The sequence below is a fragment of the Delphinus delphis genome, chromosome 5 (assembly GCF_949987515.2).
Source record: "Delphinus delphis chromosome 5, mDelDel1.2, whole genome shotgun sequence".
Classification (NCBI taxonomy): domain Eukaryota; kingdom Metazoa; phylum Chordata; class Mammalia; order Artiodactyla; family Delphinidae; genus Delphinus; species Delphinus delphis.
The window spans coordinates 111,386,819-111,407,627 of record NC_082687.1 but is presented as its reverse complement, the minus strand read 5'-3'; the positions used below and the strand labels follow the sequence as shown (position 1 = coordinate 111,407,627).

The following is a 20,809-nucleotide window of genomic DNA, read 5'->3' as shown; positions in this document are numbered from 1 at the left end:
TTACTGAGGAGCTAACTCTAAACTCCAACCAAGCAGTCTTGTTAGCCTACATCTGTACCTGAATGCGGGTGAGGCGAACATCCCTTGCCTTGCTGGAACCAGGGAGTGGGATGAGAAACTGCCTCATGGCAGTCTTCTGCAAGCCAGGGAGGCAGATGATAAATGGCCTTGTGGTGGCTCCTCTAAGACAGCCTGTCTTGCCATGTTCCAGGAAGGATCGTAGGGGTTCCTGTCAAGACCTGGGTCAGGCTATGGTTGAGTGTTGGCTATGCAGATATGCAAAGTGAGCAAGGTCGCCAGGGCACCATGCTGAATGCATTACCCTACAGTTAATGGGCAGAGGACCTGAAGACGTTTTTTCCAAAGAAGACATACAGATGGCTAACAGGCCATAAAAGGATGCTCAACATTAATCATTAGGGAAATGCAAGTCAAAACCACAATGAGGTATCACCTCACATCTGTCAGGATGGCTATTGTCGAAAAGACAGCAAATAACAAGTGTTGGCAAAGATGTATAGAAAACGGAACCCTTGTGCACTGTTGGTAGAAATGTAAATTGGTGCAGCCACTATGGAAAACAGTATGGAGATTCCTCAAAAAAATTAGAAATAGGGCTTCCCTGGTGGCGCAGTGGTTGAGAGTCCACCTGCCGATGCAGGGGACACGGGTTCATGCCCCAGTCCGGGAAGATCCCACATGCCGTGGAGCGGCTGGGCCCGTGAGCCATGGCTGCTGAGCCTGCGCGTCCGGAGCCTGTGCTCTGCAATGGGAGAGGCCACAACAGTGAGAGCCCCGCGTACCGCAAAAAAAAAAAAAAAAAAAAAAAAAAAATTAGAAATAGAACTACCATATGATTCAGCAGTTCCACTCCTGGATATTTATCTGAAGAAAACAAAAACACTAATTAGAAAAGATATATACACCCCAACGCTCATTGCAGCATTACTTACAATAGCAGAGATAATGAAAGCACCCAAAGTGCCCATCAATAGATAAGTGGATAAAGAAGACATGGTGTGTGTGTGTGACTATTACTCAGCCATAAAAAAAAATGAAACCTTGCCGTTTGCGACAACACGGGTGGACCTACAGGGTATAATGCTAAATGAAGTAAGTTAGAGAAAGACAAATACTGTATGACTTCACTTATATGTGGAATCTAAAAAACAAATGATCAAACATAACAAAAAAGAAAGTTAAAGACAGAGAACAAGTGGTTCCCAAAGGGGAGGCGGGTAAGGGGAGGAAAGAAATAGGTGAGAGAGATTAAGTGGTAAAAACTTCCAGTTGCAAAATAAATGAGTAATGGGTATGAAATGTACAGTGCGGGGAATATAGTCAATAACTATGTAATAATATCTTTGTATGGTGACAGATGGTAATTAAATTTATCGTGGTGATCATTTTGAAATGTATAGAAATACCAAATCACTATGTTGTGTAACATGAACTAACATAGTGTTGTACGTCAATTGTACTTCAAAAACAGACAAACAAACAAACAAATAGAAAAAGAGATCAGATGTGTAGTTACCAGAGGTGGAGGGTAGGGGGAGAGGGAATTTGGAGGAAGGTGGTCAAAAGGTACAAACTTTCAGTTATAAGATAAATAAGTACTAGGGATGTAATGTACAACATGATAAATATAATTAATACTGCTGTATGTTATATATGAAAGTTAAGAGAGTAAATCCCAAGAGTTCTCATCACAAGAAAAACAAATTTTTTCCTGTTTCTTTAATTTTGTATCTATGAGATGATAGATGTTTATTAAATTTATTGTGATAATCATTTCACAATGTATGTAAGTCAAATCATTATGCTGTATACCTTAAATTTATACAGTGCTCTGTGTCAATTATATCTCAATAAAACTGAAAAAAAATCTTGTTGGTCTACCTCTAAAGGTAATCTGTTCTGCACTCCTATAGCAATTATCAATCCAAGCCACACCATGTCCCACTGGGAGTACTATACATATATCCACTTGTGCCCTCCTGCAGCATATTCTCTACATAGCAGCTACAGGAATTTTTCGAAAATGCAAATCTGATCACTGTACACTCTGGCTTACAAAAAGTCAGTGGCTTCCTATTCTACATCAAATAAAATTCACTCTCCCTAACACCCTACCAGATACAGTAGATTCTCCAATATTTGCTGAATAAATGTTATTTCTAATGTTTTTTATAAACATACAAAGCAAGAAAATTGATATCCTTTTCTTAGCAGTTCAAACACATTTTCAAGTTTAGTTCCATCCTGCTTTACCAATTCATTCTTTTTTGTCTTCATAGCAGATTTAATAAAATAATTACAAGCCAGGAGTCAAAACTGTTGCATGTTTATGGAGTAAAACTAGTAATAATCAAATAATTTTTATAATAATCAAATTATTTAAATGTAAAAATGTGTTTATTCACAATCTTTGAGAAGTTACCATTCCTTCAAAAAATTCTTTATGAACAAAATGCCAAGAAAAATTACAATAGTAGCTTATGCCAAACCAAAAATATACATCTGATGTATACAAACTTTAAAAAGCATAACACAGGCAACGTGAATATAGATTATCTTTAAAATATTTCCAATGACATAGCTACAACTTAAATTATGTTGAGACATAAATAACAGCATTACCTAATATATTTACATATTTAAAGTGTCATATTTATTTCTATGAGATAAAAAAAGGTGACAAAACTATATATGTCATTGCCCAGCAGTTCAAATATTGAAAGGGCCACATGATATTTTTAAAGTATAGCAAGAACTTTAAATTACTATTTATATCTGGACCTTCCTATATTTTCGAGAACATGCACTGTCATTGTTGCAAGAAAAATAAAAAAAAAACACTAAGGAAAAATTGAAAAACAGTTTGCTTACTAAAGTCATATTCAATCCTCAGCAAAATCAAGACAAGCAATCAGGGAGTGTCTTATATCCTTGGCCTTTTAAATTGATACGTAAACTTTAGAGAAAAGAAGAGTTAACTGTATATCGTAAAATTCAGTTATATATATTGATTTACTTAGTTCCATCCCATTAAAGCATGTTGTATTACAAGGCAAAGGAAAGCTTAATAAAATCAATGGATTCTTTCATGCCAGAAAGGATTTTATTTACTTTGAAATACCCGTATTACCTTTTTCAGGTTTTCCCTTCTTAATAAATCATGCACAGAGAATATGTTCTGTGTAAAATCTTTCAAGACCATTCATTGGAAATACAGAATTTTAAAAAATGACAGATAGAAATTTACTATATCAATTAAAGTCAACATTCATTTATAGTGGCACAGAAAAGGAAGTGAAAAACCTAAGTATAGGACTTCCTTGGTGGCGCAGTGGTTGAGAGTCCGCCTGCCGATGCAGGGGACGCGGGTTCGTGCCCCGGTCCGGGAAGATCCCACATGCCGCGGAGCGGCTGGGCCCGTGAGCCATGGCCGCTGAGCCTGCGTGACTGGAGCCTGTGCTCCACAACGCGAGAGGCCACAACAGTGAGAGGCCCATGTACCGCAAAAAAAAACAAAAACAAAAAAACAAAACACAAAAAAACCCACCTAAGTATATATATTTTCTTAAATATCTTTTGATTACTCACTTCAAGTGTCCAAACTCTGAAAGATTATCTTAACATATCACATACCTTGTTCAGATTGAGTCAACATTATTATAGTAGGATATGCAACAAGTGTAGAAAGAAACTGATACTTCGGCTTTTCTTTCGGGTCATCTACTCAAATTAATTGTGCTTACTATCACATAATAAAATTTAAGTAAGTCATAGGAATGAATAATGCTGGAAAAGGGAACACTATTCTGAATCTGAATCTGGCAGTCCCTCCTCATGCTCCCTTCACATCTGCTGAGAATTAACACAAAATGCCTTAATACTTTCGCAGTTAGCTACTGAAACAGAGTTAAGAAAGCATTCAAGGTGAAATTAATAAAACTATTTTAAAAGCTGAAAATCTACAAACAGTAAACAGGATTGCTATGAAGAAAAGAGTTAAAGAAATTTAATTAATAACATGACAGAACCATTAAATTGTTTTTGAAAAGCAGAAGGCAGATGATGAAATTGCACTTAAATCTGAAGCAATTCAGATATAACCTATCATTCCTATTCCTTTCTAATAAGCATTTATAACATGTTTCTTACTTCCCCTCATACAAAAAGGCTCAGCACAACCATTTATACATTCTAGTTGGTTTTAAACATTTGGTCATAACTGATAAACAAGATCACACAATTTTTCCCTACCGTTTTTGTTGATCCACATCATATTGCTTTAGGCCAGAATCAGACAGTTCTAATACAGGATTTACAAATCCAGAATACTCAGAATTGCCATTATCATCCATTTCGGCACTAACAAAATCATTCTCCCACTCCAGCCCGTTGGAATCATCCGAGGCAGATGTAGGATTACTTCCAGTCTTCCTGCTGCTATACTTAAGTGCTGCCTGGAGAATGTCTTCCTCTGTTTTGGAACGTTCTCTCATTGGAAGCATTCGATTCATTCCTATTATATGGGCAGGGTTATTAAAAATCTCAGTAAAGATTTAAAGAGCTATATTAAAAGACAAACTATCAGACTTGATTTGTGAATTAACTTAAAAAGCCAGTCATACGGAAGCCTTTCTTAAGGGAAATGTTAGGGTATAATCCTACAGTGAACATTAATACTCAACAAAGGACAGTTTTATGCAACACTGGTAATCTAGTAAGATGAAATTTCTGAAGAGCCATAAGTAAAGCAGAATGCATGGAGGATTTCAATTGCTATTAGTCTTATACGGCCAAATTAGTGTGTCTGCAAAACTTCTTTCCTACCTAGATGACAATTTCATTTCTCAGAGATAATAGTAACTCTAATGATAATGATAACAATATACACATTTCCAGCACTTACTAGGTTCCAGTTAATGTTGTTTGCACTTGACATATGTTAACTGATTTGATCCTCAACAACTCTATGAAGTTACCTACAGTACTATCATTATCCCCCATTCTGCAGTTGAGGAAACTAGGGCAGAAAGAGGAAAGTGATTTGCCCAAGGTCACATAGCAATAGAAGTAGTGGGGCAAGAAACAGATTCCATGCAGTTTGGCTTCAAAGTCTGTGCTCTTTTGCTAGTCTGACTCTAGTATAACAAAGTAGAGACATTTCTAGAGTAAACTGTTCTAGATCTAATTCTGAACAGAAAGAAACTGATCAGTAAAGTGAGCATCAAAAATCTTTGAAGAAAAAAACATGATTTTGGCAGAAGGAAGAGAGGGAGGACAGAAAAGAAATCTGAATTTGCAAGTGCAGAATCAACACTGCTAATAGAATTAAAATCTAAGAAAAGAGATTATAAGAGAATATCTCTAGACACACCCAATAATTTTGTTTTCTGAGCTTAAAGAATCAGATCCTACAATAATAAAAGAACATTTAAATCTAGGGACTTCCCTGGTGGTCCAGTGGTTAAGACTCCACGCTCTCAATGCAGGGGGCTGGGGTTCGATCCCTGGTCAGGGAACTAGATCTCACATGTTGCAACTAAAGATCCCGCATACCACAACTAAGACCTGGTGCAGCCAAATAAATACATTTAAAAAAAATAAATAAATCTATCACTATTGTCTGTCACTCCCCCAAAACTGCACACTCAACCTAGCAAACTAAATCATCCTTATAGACACAATAAAAATATGAGCTGGAGACTAATATAAGTTTGTGGATTTGTATTTAATTGAATAATATGTCTAAAGGAAGCTGGATTAGACATCATCAGGTTTCTAGAGGGTTCTGTCCTCTACCTAGTCTAGTTTAATAATTCTGTTATAATAATTTGAATAACAAACTTGAAAGTCATGTTATCTAAAAATTTGATTAGCATACAGCAAGGATGACAAATCAGGAATTAAAACACCTGAAAGGCTTTAGATCAAATTGAACAAGATGCTAAAATAAAAATAAATTTAAAATCTAGATTGGGATATAAATACACAATAACAAAAGTATAGGGTTGGGGAAACAGTGTTTAGCTGAGAAGACTTAAGTAAATTAACGCAATCTTTGCTAAAGTTATTCAGTTTCTTTATTGATAAAACAAATGGCTCAACTAGAGTATATCTAAGGTCTATTCCATCTCAAAATTCTATGAAATATTTGATACTGAATATTAAAAAAAATTAAAGTTAAAGTTCCATATTCTGTAACTGATTCTTCCTTTTGGGATTACCTATTTCTTAAAATGAAAATAAAGCCTTGGGCCTTATTCAGTGAAATAGCTGAATATTTAAAAAAAAAAAAAGTCCACATTTAGCTATAATTTTGAGTACCTGCTATGTGCCACACTATGTACTGGGTGTTTTATATAAATTTTATTTACTCCTCCTAACATTCATGATTTAATTTGTTCAAATATTTATTGAGTGTCTATTATGTGCCAAGCTTTTTTAGACCATCAGTATATAACAGTGAATTATCATTCTTCAAAGTAGGTTTATAATTCCCTTTTTATGATGAACTAACTGCAGTTTAGAGAGATTAAGAAACCTATCTAAAGTACTATAGCTGGGAAGATATACCAGGTAAAATTCAACCTCATGTCTGTGTTATGGCTTTTGTACTACCAACAGAACTAACAAATTGCTTATTTATTATGAACCAAAAGTTAATTAAATTTTGGCTTTAGGTTGCTCACAAGCGGGCAGTAATTCCTACAGAGTAAAATGGGCTGGATTACAAAAACCTTAAAATGAGAAACAACATTTATTTTCTAAATCTCAAGAAACACTAAGAACTAAGCAACTTTCAGACGTCCCTGGTGGCACAGTGGTTGAGAATCTGCCTGTCAATACAGGGGACACGGGTTTGATCCCTGGTCCGGGAAGATCCCACATGCTGCCGAGCAACTAAGCCGGTGAACCACAACTACTGAGCCTGCACTCTAGAGCCCGTGTGCCACAGCTACTGAAGCCCGCGCACCTAGAGCCCGCGCTCCGCAACAAGAGAAGCCATTGCAATAAGAAGCCCATGCACCGCAACGAAGAGTAGCCCCCACTCGCCGCAACTAGAGAAAAACCCATGCGCAGCAACAAAGACCAATGCAGCCAAAAATAAAAACAATTAAAAAAAAAGAATTCAGAAACTTTCTAAACAATTTACAACAAATGATAAAATATAAGAGTCTAAGAAATTTTTACACTGATTTTTCAAGGCCTTGCATTCATTTCAGTTTAAATAAAGTAAAACACAAAGTAGATTTCTATAAATTAACACATATTAAATAAAAATATTCAGGTAGGGCTTCCCTGGTGGTCCAGTGGTTGAGAATCTGCCTGCTAATGCAGGGGACACGGGTTCGAGCCCTGGTCTGGGATGATCCCACATGCCGCGGAGCAACTAGCCCCGTGAGCCACAATTACTGAGCCTGCGCATCTGGAGCCTGTGCTCTGCAACAAGAGAGGCCGCGATAGTGAGAGGTCGGCGCACCGCGATGAAGAGTGGCCCCCGCTTGCCGCAACTAGAGAAAGCCCTTGCACAGAAACGAAGAGCCAACACAGCCATAAATAAATATATAAAATTAAAAAAAAAAAGGCAAAATTCCTTTAAAAAAATATTCAGGAAAATTGTAAATATAAAATACCTTCTTCATCTTCCCATTCTAGATCTAAAGATGTGCTGTCATCATTTCCACTAGTTGATTTAGTTTTGGTCATTAAATCACAACTGCTTTCTGTATTTGGTGTCAAAACCGTGGCATCTGATGAGAGTCCTAGAATATACACCAAATACAATTAGATGTGGTGAGCTATACTCTTTTACTACAACCATTTATTCTGCAATAATCACCTCTCTTCAAATCATAACATCATAAAAAACAATTATTGAAATCATTACACTGGTAAGTTTCTGTTAGAAATAGTATAAAGGGCTTTTCCTGCTTTCTTTTTACTTTTTTTTGCCATATAGCACAGTACACATACAAATTTAAATGAATTATAAATTTTTAAAATATGATGAACTCTAGGCAGTATTTTTAATAGTCAATTACAAAAGGGGGCAAAAAAATGAAAAACTAAAAATGATAAATGAAAAGCACCTATATTTTCAAAAGGAACCACTACTATTCTTCCCTATCTGGGGAGCACAGGAGTTTTGACTTTTGAAACTTGGAGAAAAGTTTAATCTTATAATTTGTAGTAAGTAAAATAAATACACTTTTGTGTACCTGCTTCCCTTTTCTGGGAGGAGGAGAGGTGAGAACAGAGTGGAAATGGAAAAAGGAATTCCTGATTCCCTATACATATCTACAGAAATAGCCTGAGGTTTTTCTTTGCTCCAACTCCTTTTATTTATTTTTAAAATTTATATTATTGAAGTATAGTTGATTTACAATGTTGTGTTAATTTCTGCTGTACAGCAAAGTGATTTAGTTAATACATATATATTCTTTTTCATATTCTTTTCCATTATGGTTTATTATGAGACATCGAATATAGTTCCCTGTGCTATACAGTAGGCCCTTGTTGTTTATCCATTCTGTATATAATAGTTTGCATCTGCTAACCCCCAATTCCCAATCAATCCCTTCCCCTTCCCCCCTCCACCGGCAACCATAAGTCTGTTCTCTGTATCTGTGAGTCTGTTCCTGTTTCTCCAACTCCTTTTTAAAAAGGAAAGATAAAATTGTATAATTAAGGACTAGTTAATTGACTTATTTGGGCAACACACATTGAAGGGCAGAAAGTTCTTCTAGAAAAACAGAGCCAGGATCTTCAATTATCTGTTTAACGTGGCATAAAGTAACCTTAAAATGAACGCAGATATTGTAAAAGACTTACTACTACTTCGAAATACTTCATACTGTGACTTTATATTTCTCAAACAAGATTCAAAGTCATCTTCTGGTTCTGAACTGTAATAAAAGTGAAATAATTTTTTTTATATATTCATAGTAGATACAACATAATTCATGCTTAAGTTAAATGATGGCATTTTGGTTTGAAAAGGTCTATTCCATACAAATTCATAATTGCTGTACAATTAGAATAACCTAGTCAAAACAGGTCTTACTTTTCCTAATGCTAGCAATAAACTGAAAAATAATAAGATTTTGGTTAGTCTTGAAGTCAAAATCCAAAGCTTAGCCATAAGTCTAACTTGTAATTTACAATAATGAAGCATGAACAATTTTCTTTGAGTGAGTAGGAAATACTCCTGGAAATGTGACATTGAAATGCATCTTCTAAAAAATGATCACATAGGGACTTCCCTGGCTGTTCAGTGATTAAGACTCCTTGCTCCCAATGCAGGGGGCACAGGTTTGATCCCTGATCGGGGAACTAAGGTCCCACATGCCCCATGGCACAGCCAAAAAAAAAAAAAAGATCACACATAAACTTTATTATAAGAAAAGAGAGGAGCTAAGGAAAACACAAACAACCAAGGCATAAACAATTTATCCAAAGGCATTCAGTGTGCTATTGCATCATATTCTGTATGAAAGATGTGACCACTCTTAAGAATGCAATAAAGTCAATTTAAAATAAATGATGATCATTTTCCAACATAAAGAAAGCAAATGTTCTCAGTATTCTTACAAGTGTCTTCAAGAAGCAATCACTTTTTATGCAACATATACACATGAATATGTATATAAGCATCCAGAGGTGTACTGTGTTCTCTTTGGAAATAATATTTTCTACCACAAAGGGAAGAAGTATATTTCACTATTTACCTTTGATATTCTCCATTGTTTGAAGGATGGTATTGCTGCAAAACTCTCTGTCTTTCTTGCTTTGGAAACATAATGCAACACAAAATCACTCTGTTGTAAAATTATGTTTTTTAACACTATTCATGCAATGCCAGAAAGTGTTATTTTCTAGTTTCGGGGAAAAAAAAAACTTTAAAAGTTATTCCATTGAAGTTTTTCTTTCCTTAAATTAATCACTGTTCACTTCTATATCCTCTTATTCAGGGGTAGAATTTCTCTCAATTTTTCAGTGTATAATCCTTAAGTGGTCAGACTATTCATACTGTTATTAAAAAATAACTTAAAAAATATATATTGGTATATCTGACTTCCTTATTACACCTAAGAACTTCTAATAACTGGAAAGTAATAGTTAAAACAGTATATGAAGTTCTATTCTGGGTGAAATAAGTAGCAATTAAAAAATCTAAAAGACCTGGCTGGCTTGACTCAGAAATAATAAAAACAGAGGATTTAGAAAACCTGTCAGAGTTATGGCTCTGACAGTTATTACTGTATGTCCCTGGCATGTCCTTTATTTTCTGTTTCTTCATCTGTAAATTACAGATGGCTATAATACTGTCCTAGCAAATTCATAGGGCTACTGTTAAAATCAAATGAATTTGCATGTATCTGTGTATCTTTGTGTCAGCATATGTGTACAGACTGCTATGTGTTCCCATATCAATATTTATTCAAGGAAGAAAAAACTCAGGAACTCAGATTTTGCATATGGAATCATTTTAGTCTTTAAAAGGTAAGCAGCAGAGAATTTATTATAGCAAAAAGAGATGTCTAAATTATAACCAGAAAAATACTTTCCTTTCTTAGTAGAAGGTGAGTTAATTTTTAAACTTTCCCATTACTTAGAAGTTAGTAAAAAATAAAAATAAAAAAGATACTCCCTCACATAATCTAATTAATCTGTTGAAACACCAAAAAAAAAAAAAAAGAGAGAGAGATGAAGAGCATGGGTCCCATAGAAATCACACAGAAAATGATACATGATTTTTTAGTTCATCTAAGTTACAATAATTATGTGACATAATCCTTGTACTACACTTCAGTTAACACTGCAGTAGAGTTCACATAGGCAAAAGATGGAGGAAGATACTAAATACTAAATAGAAAAGTGGCTAAGCAGTGCTTGAATTCTGGCTCTGCCGTTTATTAGCTGTAGGATCTTAAGTTACTTAACATCTCTGTCCCTTGGTTTCATCACTTATAAAATGGGGATTAAAAACACTACCTTTCTCCTAGGATTGTTGTGACGATTAAACAAGGTAAAACATGTAAACTAATCAGAACAGTTACTGACACTTAGCCAGGGCTCCATAAATGTCTATTATTAATAGCTGTCTGGCATTATAACAATGCCATGTTTGAATACAGCATGGTAAGATATGATAAATCTGTTGTTTTTTCTGATACTACATCAAAGATTTCCCAAGACCCAAACTCCCAATCTCCCAAAGACACAAATATAAAGATGAGAAATACAGAGTATTCCTATGGGGCAAAATCGCTCAGCTTACCCAATTTTAGGAAGTATAAGAAAGTCTAGCAGTTCAAGAAATTGTTAAAAAAAAAAACTCACAAAATAAACTAAAAAATGCTGCAGAAATGATATTTAAAGGTTAGTTTTGCAATGTTTCATCTAAGAGTATATTTATTTTTCCAAAAGAATGCTGAATTTTGGAAAAGTATAAAGTTCATTTTTGCGATAAACAAGAATTAGCTTCTGGTAATTTAAAGCTAAACAGCACTCAGTAGCAAGCATATAATTTGATGTTATTTCTAGCTGTTAAAGACCAACTAATTTCCCTTTAAAATTCCTAAGAGTATAGGAATAAATACATTTGTTGTTGAACAAGAAGCCCTTGATTCTAGGGGGAAAAAGTCCCAACTAAGATTTGTCAAAGAAAATCAGGAGAAAAGCAGCCCTAATATATGTCGGGGTCTTTTCCCCTCACCTCCAAGAGCTTTTGCTGCTTTGCTGCCCTGGCTGCTTCACGCTGTGCAGCGTATAAAGCTTCTTCTTCTAGTCTTAACTTCTCTTCTTGTAAGGCTAACTGTACATGAACAAAACAATAAGGATTAACAAAAATCAGAACCTGTCTAACTGCTCTAAAAATAAAATGCTTCTATTTATAAAATAAAAAATAAATTATTAAAAAAATAACTGAGCTCTACAAAGCATAATAGAATTAAATTTCTGCGATTTCTCATTTCTCTTTTTACAAAATAATTCAAATGATGTCAAACATGTTACAGAATTCTTTAGAAGTTGAATTATAAAGTAGAGCATCTAGTTTGCATAAATACAAAACTGTTTCTTTCCTTAGAATATGCAGTGATCTTCATTCTGAACAATCGTTCCAATGCCGATCACCCTGATTAGTTTCATGGTTTGGGCCCTCCTTAGTCCAAGGTCTTTAAAACTAAGGTCAATCACATCACTGTCTACCAAAGCGAAGTAAGCTTTCACAAAGTTCATGGTGCATTGATACACATGTCCTGTATTTTATTACCATCAAGTTATTAAAAAATTACTTCCAAATTTAAGTTCCTGCCATTCATAATAGCATACGAACTGCTTTAATGATAATCTACTGCAAGTCAAATCAAATTTAAAAATCAAACACAATATTTTTCTTTAGCCTAATATTAGCATCTATTGTGTAGCTTAAGTTAATGCTGTTGAAATCACTAATTGGTACTAAACAGACTATTTTTAAATGTATAATGGAATATGACGTATTCCATTTAGTTTAGTGAATGCAAAACTATAATTACAGGCCACCTCTGTAAATATATTAAAGTAAATATAACATTTATGATTGTTAGAAGTACTTGGTTCACTTACTAAGAATAAATAAATCCAAGACAAAAAGATTTTAAAAAATAAACCACTTATTGTGAAACAGAGTAATTTTTAAAGTTAGTTTTAAACACAAAGGTGCATGTATCTTGCCAGAGTCCCTACTTGTGAATTCAGAAATTATTTTCAGAAGAATGTATTCTCTTCACTTATTGGCAGCATATGATTTCTGATAAATTGTGCCAAACTAAACCAAATTATTATAGGCTGGAATAATTTTTTAACTTTTAACTCATTTTCACCTCTATGTATCTAAATTTAGGTTCACATGTAATATATTATTTAATGACATCTTTCCCATATAAACAGAGACTTTATGATAATATATACTTAAGCAACATAAGACTATTTACCTCTTTTTGGATTTTCATATCAAGATCTTTCTGTTTTTCAACAATAGAATCATAATGCTTCTCTCTTAGGTCAACAATTTCTTCCTCAGTAAGAGGCCTACAGAGAAAAATAAGGCAGAAAAAGAAAGAAAAGGAAAAAAAAAGTGCTGATGAGTCCAAGTTAAATAAAATACTCATAAAATCAGTGAAATTATGAAATTTTACTGTCAAAAATGTATTAAAGCAATTTGATGCTATGATTTCAATTGTTAGAGTAAAAAATCATACATTCTAATACTTGTTATAATTTGGTATATAAGATGATATACTATCAGAGTACCGTTTTTTAGCCCTAAAATCAACTTTAAAGAAATGTGGACTCCCTTTACTTTGGCTCTTCAGCCATCTGACTATATCCCAAAATGTTCATCATAAAATATAAACTTCAGTATACTATACTCTGATCTCAGCCCTCATATCAATTTGGAATTCCTAACTCTCATACCCACTGCCCTATTTATCCTGCTCAATCCCTCTAACCACCCCAGGCCCTTGATCCTCCCTTTTCTCTCAGTTTATCGATCCTGATCATCTTCTGGCTTTACTTCACTTACAACCAGTGTGGACTCTGTGGCAAATCTGAAGTACTTTCTTACCCACATACTCGCCTTCCTGCACACCTGTCATTATGCCTTATTCACCCAGATTACTCATTCTCTGACCTTGGATCATTTCCATGATTAGCTCTTTCTGCTGAGAGCTGTGAGAGAAAATCCTACATCTGTTTGGCCCTCTGCCCCTAGCAATAACCCTTTACTTATACATGGCCAACTCCCTCTCACATCCTATGCTAACTACTTCAAAATCTTCACAAACACACTCCTTAAGTTCTTCATTCAAAGTCTTTTCTCTTAGAAGTCAATTTCACCCCACTCTGAGACATGACGAGCATGTCTCCAACCATCAAATCCCTCAACTTCTTGCCAGTCCTCCTCTCACCTAAGTCTATCCTCCCTACTCTTCCCTCCTTCCTCTAAAGAGGTGGTATTCCTTAATTTGTTCAAGGTCACCTGTCACACTTATACTTGATTCATTCATCACTGATGCTACCCCACACCACCTTCACTCCAGAGAATTCTGTGGGACATTGCTCCATCAATTAGTACCTCTTTTCTTCAGTCTACTCTTTTTGTCTGTTTTCACCTCTCTTCCTTGTGAAGATTGGAAGAAAGGAAGGAAAGAAAGGAAGAAGGAAAAACTTTCATTTGACCTATATCTATCTCTAACTACTGCTCGCTCTCTCCTTCTCATTTCAGCCAAAATGTCTGAAATTAAAAGTTTATTGATAGCACATCTAGCACTTACTATGTGTCAGGTTCTTTTCTATGTGCTTTACATATATTGACTAATTTTAATTCTCAAAACAACCCTGTAAGGTAGATACAGAGATCATACATATGAGGGAAATGAGATGAAGACAGATTATGTCCAAGTAAGTCATATAGTATGTGGCAAAGCTAGAATCTGAACCCAAGTAGTCTAGTTCCTTGCTCCTAACAACTGTGTTTCTCTTCCCTTCTATGTCCTTACTTCCCATTCTCTCATCAACTCATGACAGTCTGCATCTGCTTTCATCGCTCTACTAACTCTAACAAAGGTAATTAATGGCCTCTATGTTGCCAAATATGAGACAGTTTAAGTCCTTATAATATTTCTTCAGTTTCATGTGGCAGTGCTGACCATTCCCTCCATTCCATCTGTCAGTCTGTCTCTACCTCCTCCCTTGGCTTTCTATGCTCTCCTGGTTCTTTTTGCCCACTGCTTCTTGGCTATCTTCTGAATCCTCTTCTAGTGTCTGCCTATTCAGTCTTCAGACCAACTGCTCTCTCTCCATGCTCCAATCACCCCACTTCCTCCCCCTTCCCCAACTTCAGGTCTTGATAATTATCATGGTTATAACCAGCCATGTATAAGGTAATGTCTCCTACTTTTGTTCCTTTAGCCCTAACTTCTGCCTAGGGCTTTTTGTTTGTTTGTTTTTTGAGGTATTACTTATATAAAGTAAAAAACATGATTAGTAAAACAAGTTTTAGAATGTCATAAGGAAGCAAAAGGGCGATAAAGTTTTACAAATTCAAAGAAATGTACTTATCAATATTAATATATTAAATAGTTTTTTAAAACTAAAATATATATAACAACTTACGTTCAGTAGGAAAGCACTTAGGCACTTATGTAGATTAAATTCTTTAATGTTCAAAACAACCTTTTGAGATATTGCCTCAATCTTATAGAAAGAGAAAACCAAGGTCCTGAAATGTAAACTGTTCAATGCCTCAAAGCAAGCAAATGACAGAGCCTCGATTTTTAGAGAGCTTCTTATAGTTCACATAGAAGTCGTTTGTTTTATTAAAAAAAAAAAAAAAAAAAAAGCCTTACCTATGATTGCTTCCTGGGCTTTCCCCCTGTGCAAGAATTAATTAAACAATTATACAAATTTCACTAGCTGAATTCTATTTAAGGCAAGCCAATAAAATTTTTATTTAATCAAAATATTTTCTGCTTATCTATTTTACCTTGGTAATAAATTTCATTATTAAAAGTGTTTTAAACAAAAAGCTTTAACATTTTACTATTTCTCAAAGGCAAAATTTAGTTTATTATCTATCTTAATTATATAGCAACCAATTGTTGGACATTTCTTAATTTTTTATAACAAATATTTACTCTACACCAAATGACCTTCTGGGTTCAAGATGGTACTAGACAACATATTCTCTATGTTCTCATCATTTACAATTGATCTTCATTATTCGCAGATTCCAGATTTGAAAATTCACCAATGAGTTAAAATTTATTTGCAACATCAAAACCAATGCTCCCCTCACTCTTATGGTCATTCATGGGCATACACAGAGCAGCAAAAAATCTGGTTGCCTGACATACACATTCCCAGTTGAAGTAGAAGATGATGCTCTGCCTTCCTGTTTCAGCACTCTTACTGTGCCCTCTTTGCAGCCTATGCAGTGTCACTTTTTGCATTTTTGTTCCTGATTTTGCTGTTTAAAATGACGCCCATGTGTAGTGCTGAAGTGCTGTCTATTGTTCCTAATCATAAGAAGGTGTGACATGCCTACATGTGCCTACACATACATGTGTTAGATAAGCTTCATTCAGGCATGAATTATTAGCGCTGTTGTTAGTGAGTTCAAAGTTAATGAATCAGTAATATACACTAAAATAAGGTGTCAAACAGAAACATAAAACAAGGTTATATATTGATCAGTTGATGAAAATGTTGTGATCAGAAGCCTGTAGGAAGCTAATTCTGTATTTCCCCTAGGAGTAATGTTCCAGTATCCACTAATTCAGTATTCACGGCAACTTCATAGAATGTAACTACCACAGATAACGAGACTGCTTTTGTTCTTTCCTGGGATTCTGAAATTACCTACAGTTTTTTCCTCCAAAGCAAACTGTAACTACTTTCAAGACTGATTTGGATTTATGCATTTCTTACACATTTGTGCTATTCACATCTCACAATTAAAATATATGACTAAGTAACAGCAGAAATAAAATTTCAAATGGTCCAAATTAACTTAGGAAAAAGCACTACAAAGCAGGATGTGACATTCAACTAAACCAAACACTAACTATGACATGAGAGAGGAAAAGACTGGTTAGCAAAACAAACAAACAAACAAACTCAAACCAAACAAAACGCATCTTAGGAAAACACTTGGAATCACACATTCTTTTAAAGAGCTGTATGATGGGGGGATGAACTATATTGAAGGTTAACAGAAATCTTACATTTAGTACTTGTCAGAAACTTTAAAAATATGTTAAGTGTTTGTTTAAAAAAATACACAAAATTAATGTTACTTCTGAAAAGGGAAAGAAACGAGATTCTATGAAACACTAAAATATTTGGGAGAAATTTTACTGGGAAACAAAAGGCTAAGACAGGTCCTCAAATATATTCTACCAGATAATAATAAATATGTATTACTATTTTAAAAACAGATTTATACTCAAATTAATTTGGGAAATGCTAAATTGGACAAGTTTAAATAATTTTCTTTAACAGTTCTTTAACAATTTTTCTAATAGTTCTTCCCAGAACCTTTAATATGCCAATTTACACTCTGAGACTAGTATTCTATACACACTCTGGGAAATGCTGGGCTAAAGAATAATTTAAATTTGGTTTAATACATTTTTCTCTTTCCTTAGAAAACAAAAATGATGAAGAAAAAAAAAACTTGCAATGCTCTTCTAGTCAAATATACTTTAGAGATGTGGAAAGTAGGCCCAAGGCAGGTTAAATAATTTACACCAACTCATATAATTAGTTTAGCAAAGTTGGAAAGTAACACACAAACTAAAACTCTTCTAACTATACCAGTGCATAAGAAATGTACACCATATTTCACTAATTTTAAAATGTATTTTTTTTTTCATTTTAACATTTCTGTACTTGGGATGCATCTTAAAATTGATTTTTAGATGAGGTGAAATACAAAAATCAACAAAAAGAATAACTTATAAAAAAGATAATGGCTAAAGTCAGAAAGTGATTGCAGAACAAACATGTATAAATTCTACTCTCAGAAATCTATAAAAACTATGGTCAAACAATGGGTCTACTCTGGATTGCTGAGGAATTTTACCTTAGGTAAGATGGCAAGATGTTAGAAATATCTTTTTTTAAAGTTTCTCAAGTTCTACAGAATACTTTAAAAACCTGTTTTATGTATATGTATACATATACACACACACATATAATATATAACTGATGTATGAAACTATAATATATATGTAGTATATATATTATTACATATGTTAAATAATAGAAAATTCTGAATAATTTGCTAATATAAATTAGTAAAAGAAGGAAACGATAAGGGACTAAAAAGTAAAAATAACTAAGAAGTAAAAATTCTAAAATAAAAGAATATAATAAAAATTAAAAAAATAATTGTCAGAACTTATGAGATGACTAATAAGAACAAATATGAATTTTATACTGCTGTGAAAATACTTACTTCATCACTTTCTACTAGATTCTCAAACTGAAACAACAAGAAAGTGAGTGTTAGGATGAATATTTGTCTAAGGTACATATCTCACAAAAAATTATATGGTGGAGTTGCTCAAAATCAACTTGCTGTTTTGATTCTGCCACACCTCTACTAGGGCAGACCAATGATCTGTCTCTAGAATCGCTGGCTACTATAAGCCACTATAATTGATAGAAGTGTACCCTCTCGCTCAGTTGTATAGGGCAGAAAAAAGACAAAAACAAACAAAAAATCCCACCACTTCTTAAGTAGAAATAACAATTCTACTAGAAGAATGGGATCTTAATCTTTTGCAAACTTGTTCTCCCCTATTCATGCTTCCCCCACCACTCCAATTCTCTTCCTATTCACTAGCTATCTAATATTAAAATATAAAGAGTCCATACTAAATTTAGGTACAGAGCCTTCCCCTTACTTAAAAAAAAGTGTCTCTCCTGCCCTTTCGAAGGTAGTTTTATTCAATCAGATTTACGACTCTACTTACCTCTATAGTTAAGTGCTCACCTCTTGAGCATGTTCTAAAATACTTGGATCTGGGAAGAAAAACAGGAAAACAACTTTAAAAATTACAATCAATCCTAAAACTGAGTTAATATAGTGGCATAAAAACATTTCCTCAAAAGCAACTTTAAATTCTCCAATGTATAGTATCTTATATTTACAAAAAGGAACCACTAAACTTACATAAGAATATAAACACTCCAGATTTTTAAACTTAGTTGTAGGTTTAAAAGTGTTTAGTCAACCAATATTTTTCTATTGGTCCTAATATTTACTATACCTGTAATAATAAGTTAATTTACTATATTTACTACATAGAACAGAATACAATTAAATTTAAAATTTTATCTCATTATTTTTACTGTATCAAGAAAAATATCTTGTTAAAGTACTGCTGTGTTAAATAATGTATAAGAACATGTTCCCAATTTTGTTAAACATTTGCAAAACAACAAAAATCTAAAAAAGATATAGGCCAATATGCTAAGAATAGTTATCTCTAGATGGTGGGATATGTGTTTATATAAAGCTTAGGTGCTTTTTATTCTCATCCCATGCCTGCACAAATAAAAGAAAGAAAATGAAAAACAATATACATCACATATACATCTACCAAATAATCCATTACATTAATTTTTCCAACTAGGGTAAAATATTGACTTTAATTTTAATTTCTCCTCACAATGTATATACATATATCAAATCACCACAATGTATACTTTAAATGTCTTACAATTTTGTCAGTTATACCTCAATAAAGCTGAAATTTAAAAATTCTAGTTATTATCTTCTGCTCCTACTAGTGAAACTTACATGTAGTCAAATAAGCATCTCCTTTGTTATATCTGCTCCAAAGATATCACCACATTCTATTAACTATATGTCCTCTAACTACTATAGTATGAAAGCTGGTACAGGACAGAGCCCCTCAAGCTCCTTTACTACTGGAAGTACCAGGAAATTTTAAGACTTTCACTTATAATGTGGATCCTGTTATTGCTGCCTAAACTGATGACACAGAAGACCCCCCCATCCTCCCATGGGGATCCAAAATCACACTGTGGGTTCCTAATGTGTCAGGACTCTTGAACAAAAAGCACCCCTTTGAGAGATGGGAAGAATCCTGGGGTTAGGACAGGTCAGAATGCTTTGTATTATGTGTGTATGTGTGCAGAGGTGGCAGATGGGCTCAGTAAAAGAGAATGGTATATTATCATGACTAAGTTTTTATTACCATAAAGAATAAAAAAAGCAATTTTTCCAGTACAATCTTTATTTGCTAACAGATGCAAAGCAGTTTTATTGCCCATTAAGAGATCATTGGTAGAAACGGAACATTTGGTATTGTCATCCCATAGATCTAATAATTCATGGAACATATCCAATATAAATAAAATACCCCAATTCTCTAGGCATCTAGTGCTCCCATTCTTTTATTTTCCCTATTTCTCAAATAAAAACAGAAATGAGTTGAGCCTTCCAGTAGCACTGTGTTCTGGCATTAGGATTCATTCATAAAGTGCTATACGTTCTTCCTCAGCAACCATCACTCTCTTCCCTGAATGAAGAGTTTGTCTCTGATTAATCTATTTCCTCTTCCAGGCTTACTGAATGATATAACTGAATAGTAAAATAAAGTTTAATACCAAGCATCCCAGTATAAGCCATCAGTGTGACTTCACTGCTGAAGCAAAGCCTGAAGCTAAGACTGTCTCAATACAAACCAAGGGAAGTAACTGTTGCACTACACTTACATTAGACGGCAGAGTACTGTGTTCTGTCCCAATTTTACACAGATATATAGCTAACTTCAGTAGAAGCCCAAGGTGTTGGCTGTTGTAAATCTATCTTTTCTGTCCCCTCTCTCCATATCTAACTATGGTGAGGACAATCATGCTCTTGCATGACTCTGGCTCCCTGATTATCTGACCAACCTAGATCATAGCCATCCCCCAGACTTCATTTGATTGGTTCAGGGTTATACAGAAACTGAGCAGACATATACCCTCCTGAGAGCTCTAGGGAGCTGCTAGGGGTTATACTTCTGACAACCTGCAAAGAGGAATGAAATCAATTGAAAGAGTGTTCTGACAGTGTTGAAGTCATTCCTAAGGACCAGTTGCATCCCTGCCCTGCCCATAGTTTCCTTAGTACTTGACAAACTTAGTATCCTTATAAGAAATTCTACCTTTTGCCTACGATAGTTTGATTTGGGTTTCTGTCCCCATAACCAAAGTCCTGTCT

The 20,809-nt window shown here is 34.3% G+C and overlaps 1 protein-coding gene across 2 annotated transcripts in view; it reads right to left on the bottom strand.

Annotated features, from left to right (window-relative positions):
- Nucleotides 1-1,547: 1,547 nt before the first annotated feature.
- Nucleotides 1,548-20,809, bottom strand: part of AP1AR (adaptor related protein complex 1 associated regulatory protein) — a 27,655-nt gene continuing 8,393 nt past the window's right edge. The window contains exons 2-10 of one of the 2 annotated variants that reach the window (XM_060012901.1): nt 18,549-18,597; nt 18,029-18,055; nt 15,417-15,442; nt 12,999-13,095; nt 11,738-11,836; nt 9,747-9,805; nt 8,851-8,924; nt 7,653-7,781; nt 1,548-4,534 (exon numbers count right to left, since the gene is read on the bottom strand). In XM_060012901.1, the coding sequence (XP_059868884.1) occupies nt 4,269-4,534; nt 7,653-7,781; nt 8,851-8,924; nt 9,747-9,805; nt 11,738-11,836; nt 12,999-13,095; nt 15,417-15,442; nt 18,029-18,055; nt 18,549-18,597 (826 nt within the window). In that variant the 3' untranslated portion in view covers nt 1,548-4,268. The remainder of the gene's footprint in view (nt 4,535-7,652; nt 7,782-8,850; nt 8,925-9,746; nt 9,806-11,737; nt 11,837-12,998; nt 13,096-15,416; nt 15,443-18,028; nt 18,056-18,548; nt 18,598-20,809) is intronic. The other variant, XM_060012902.1, reaches the window with a different exon arrangement.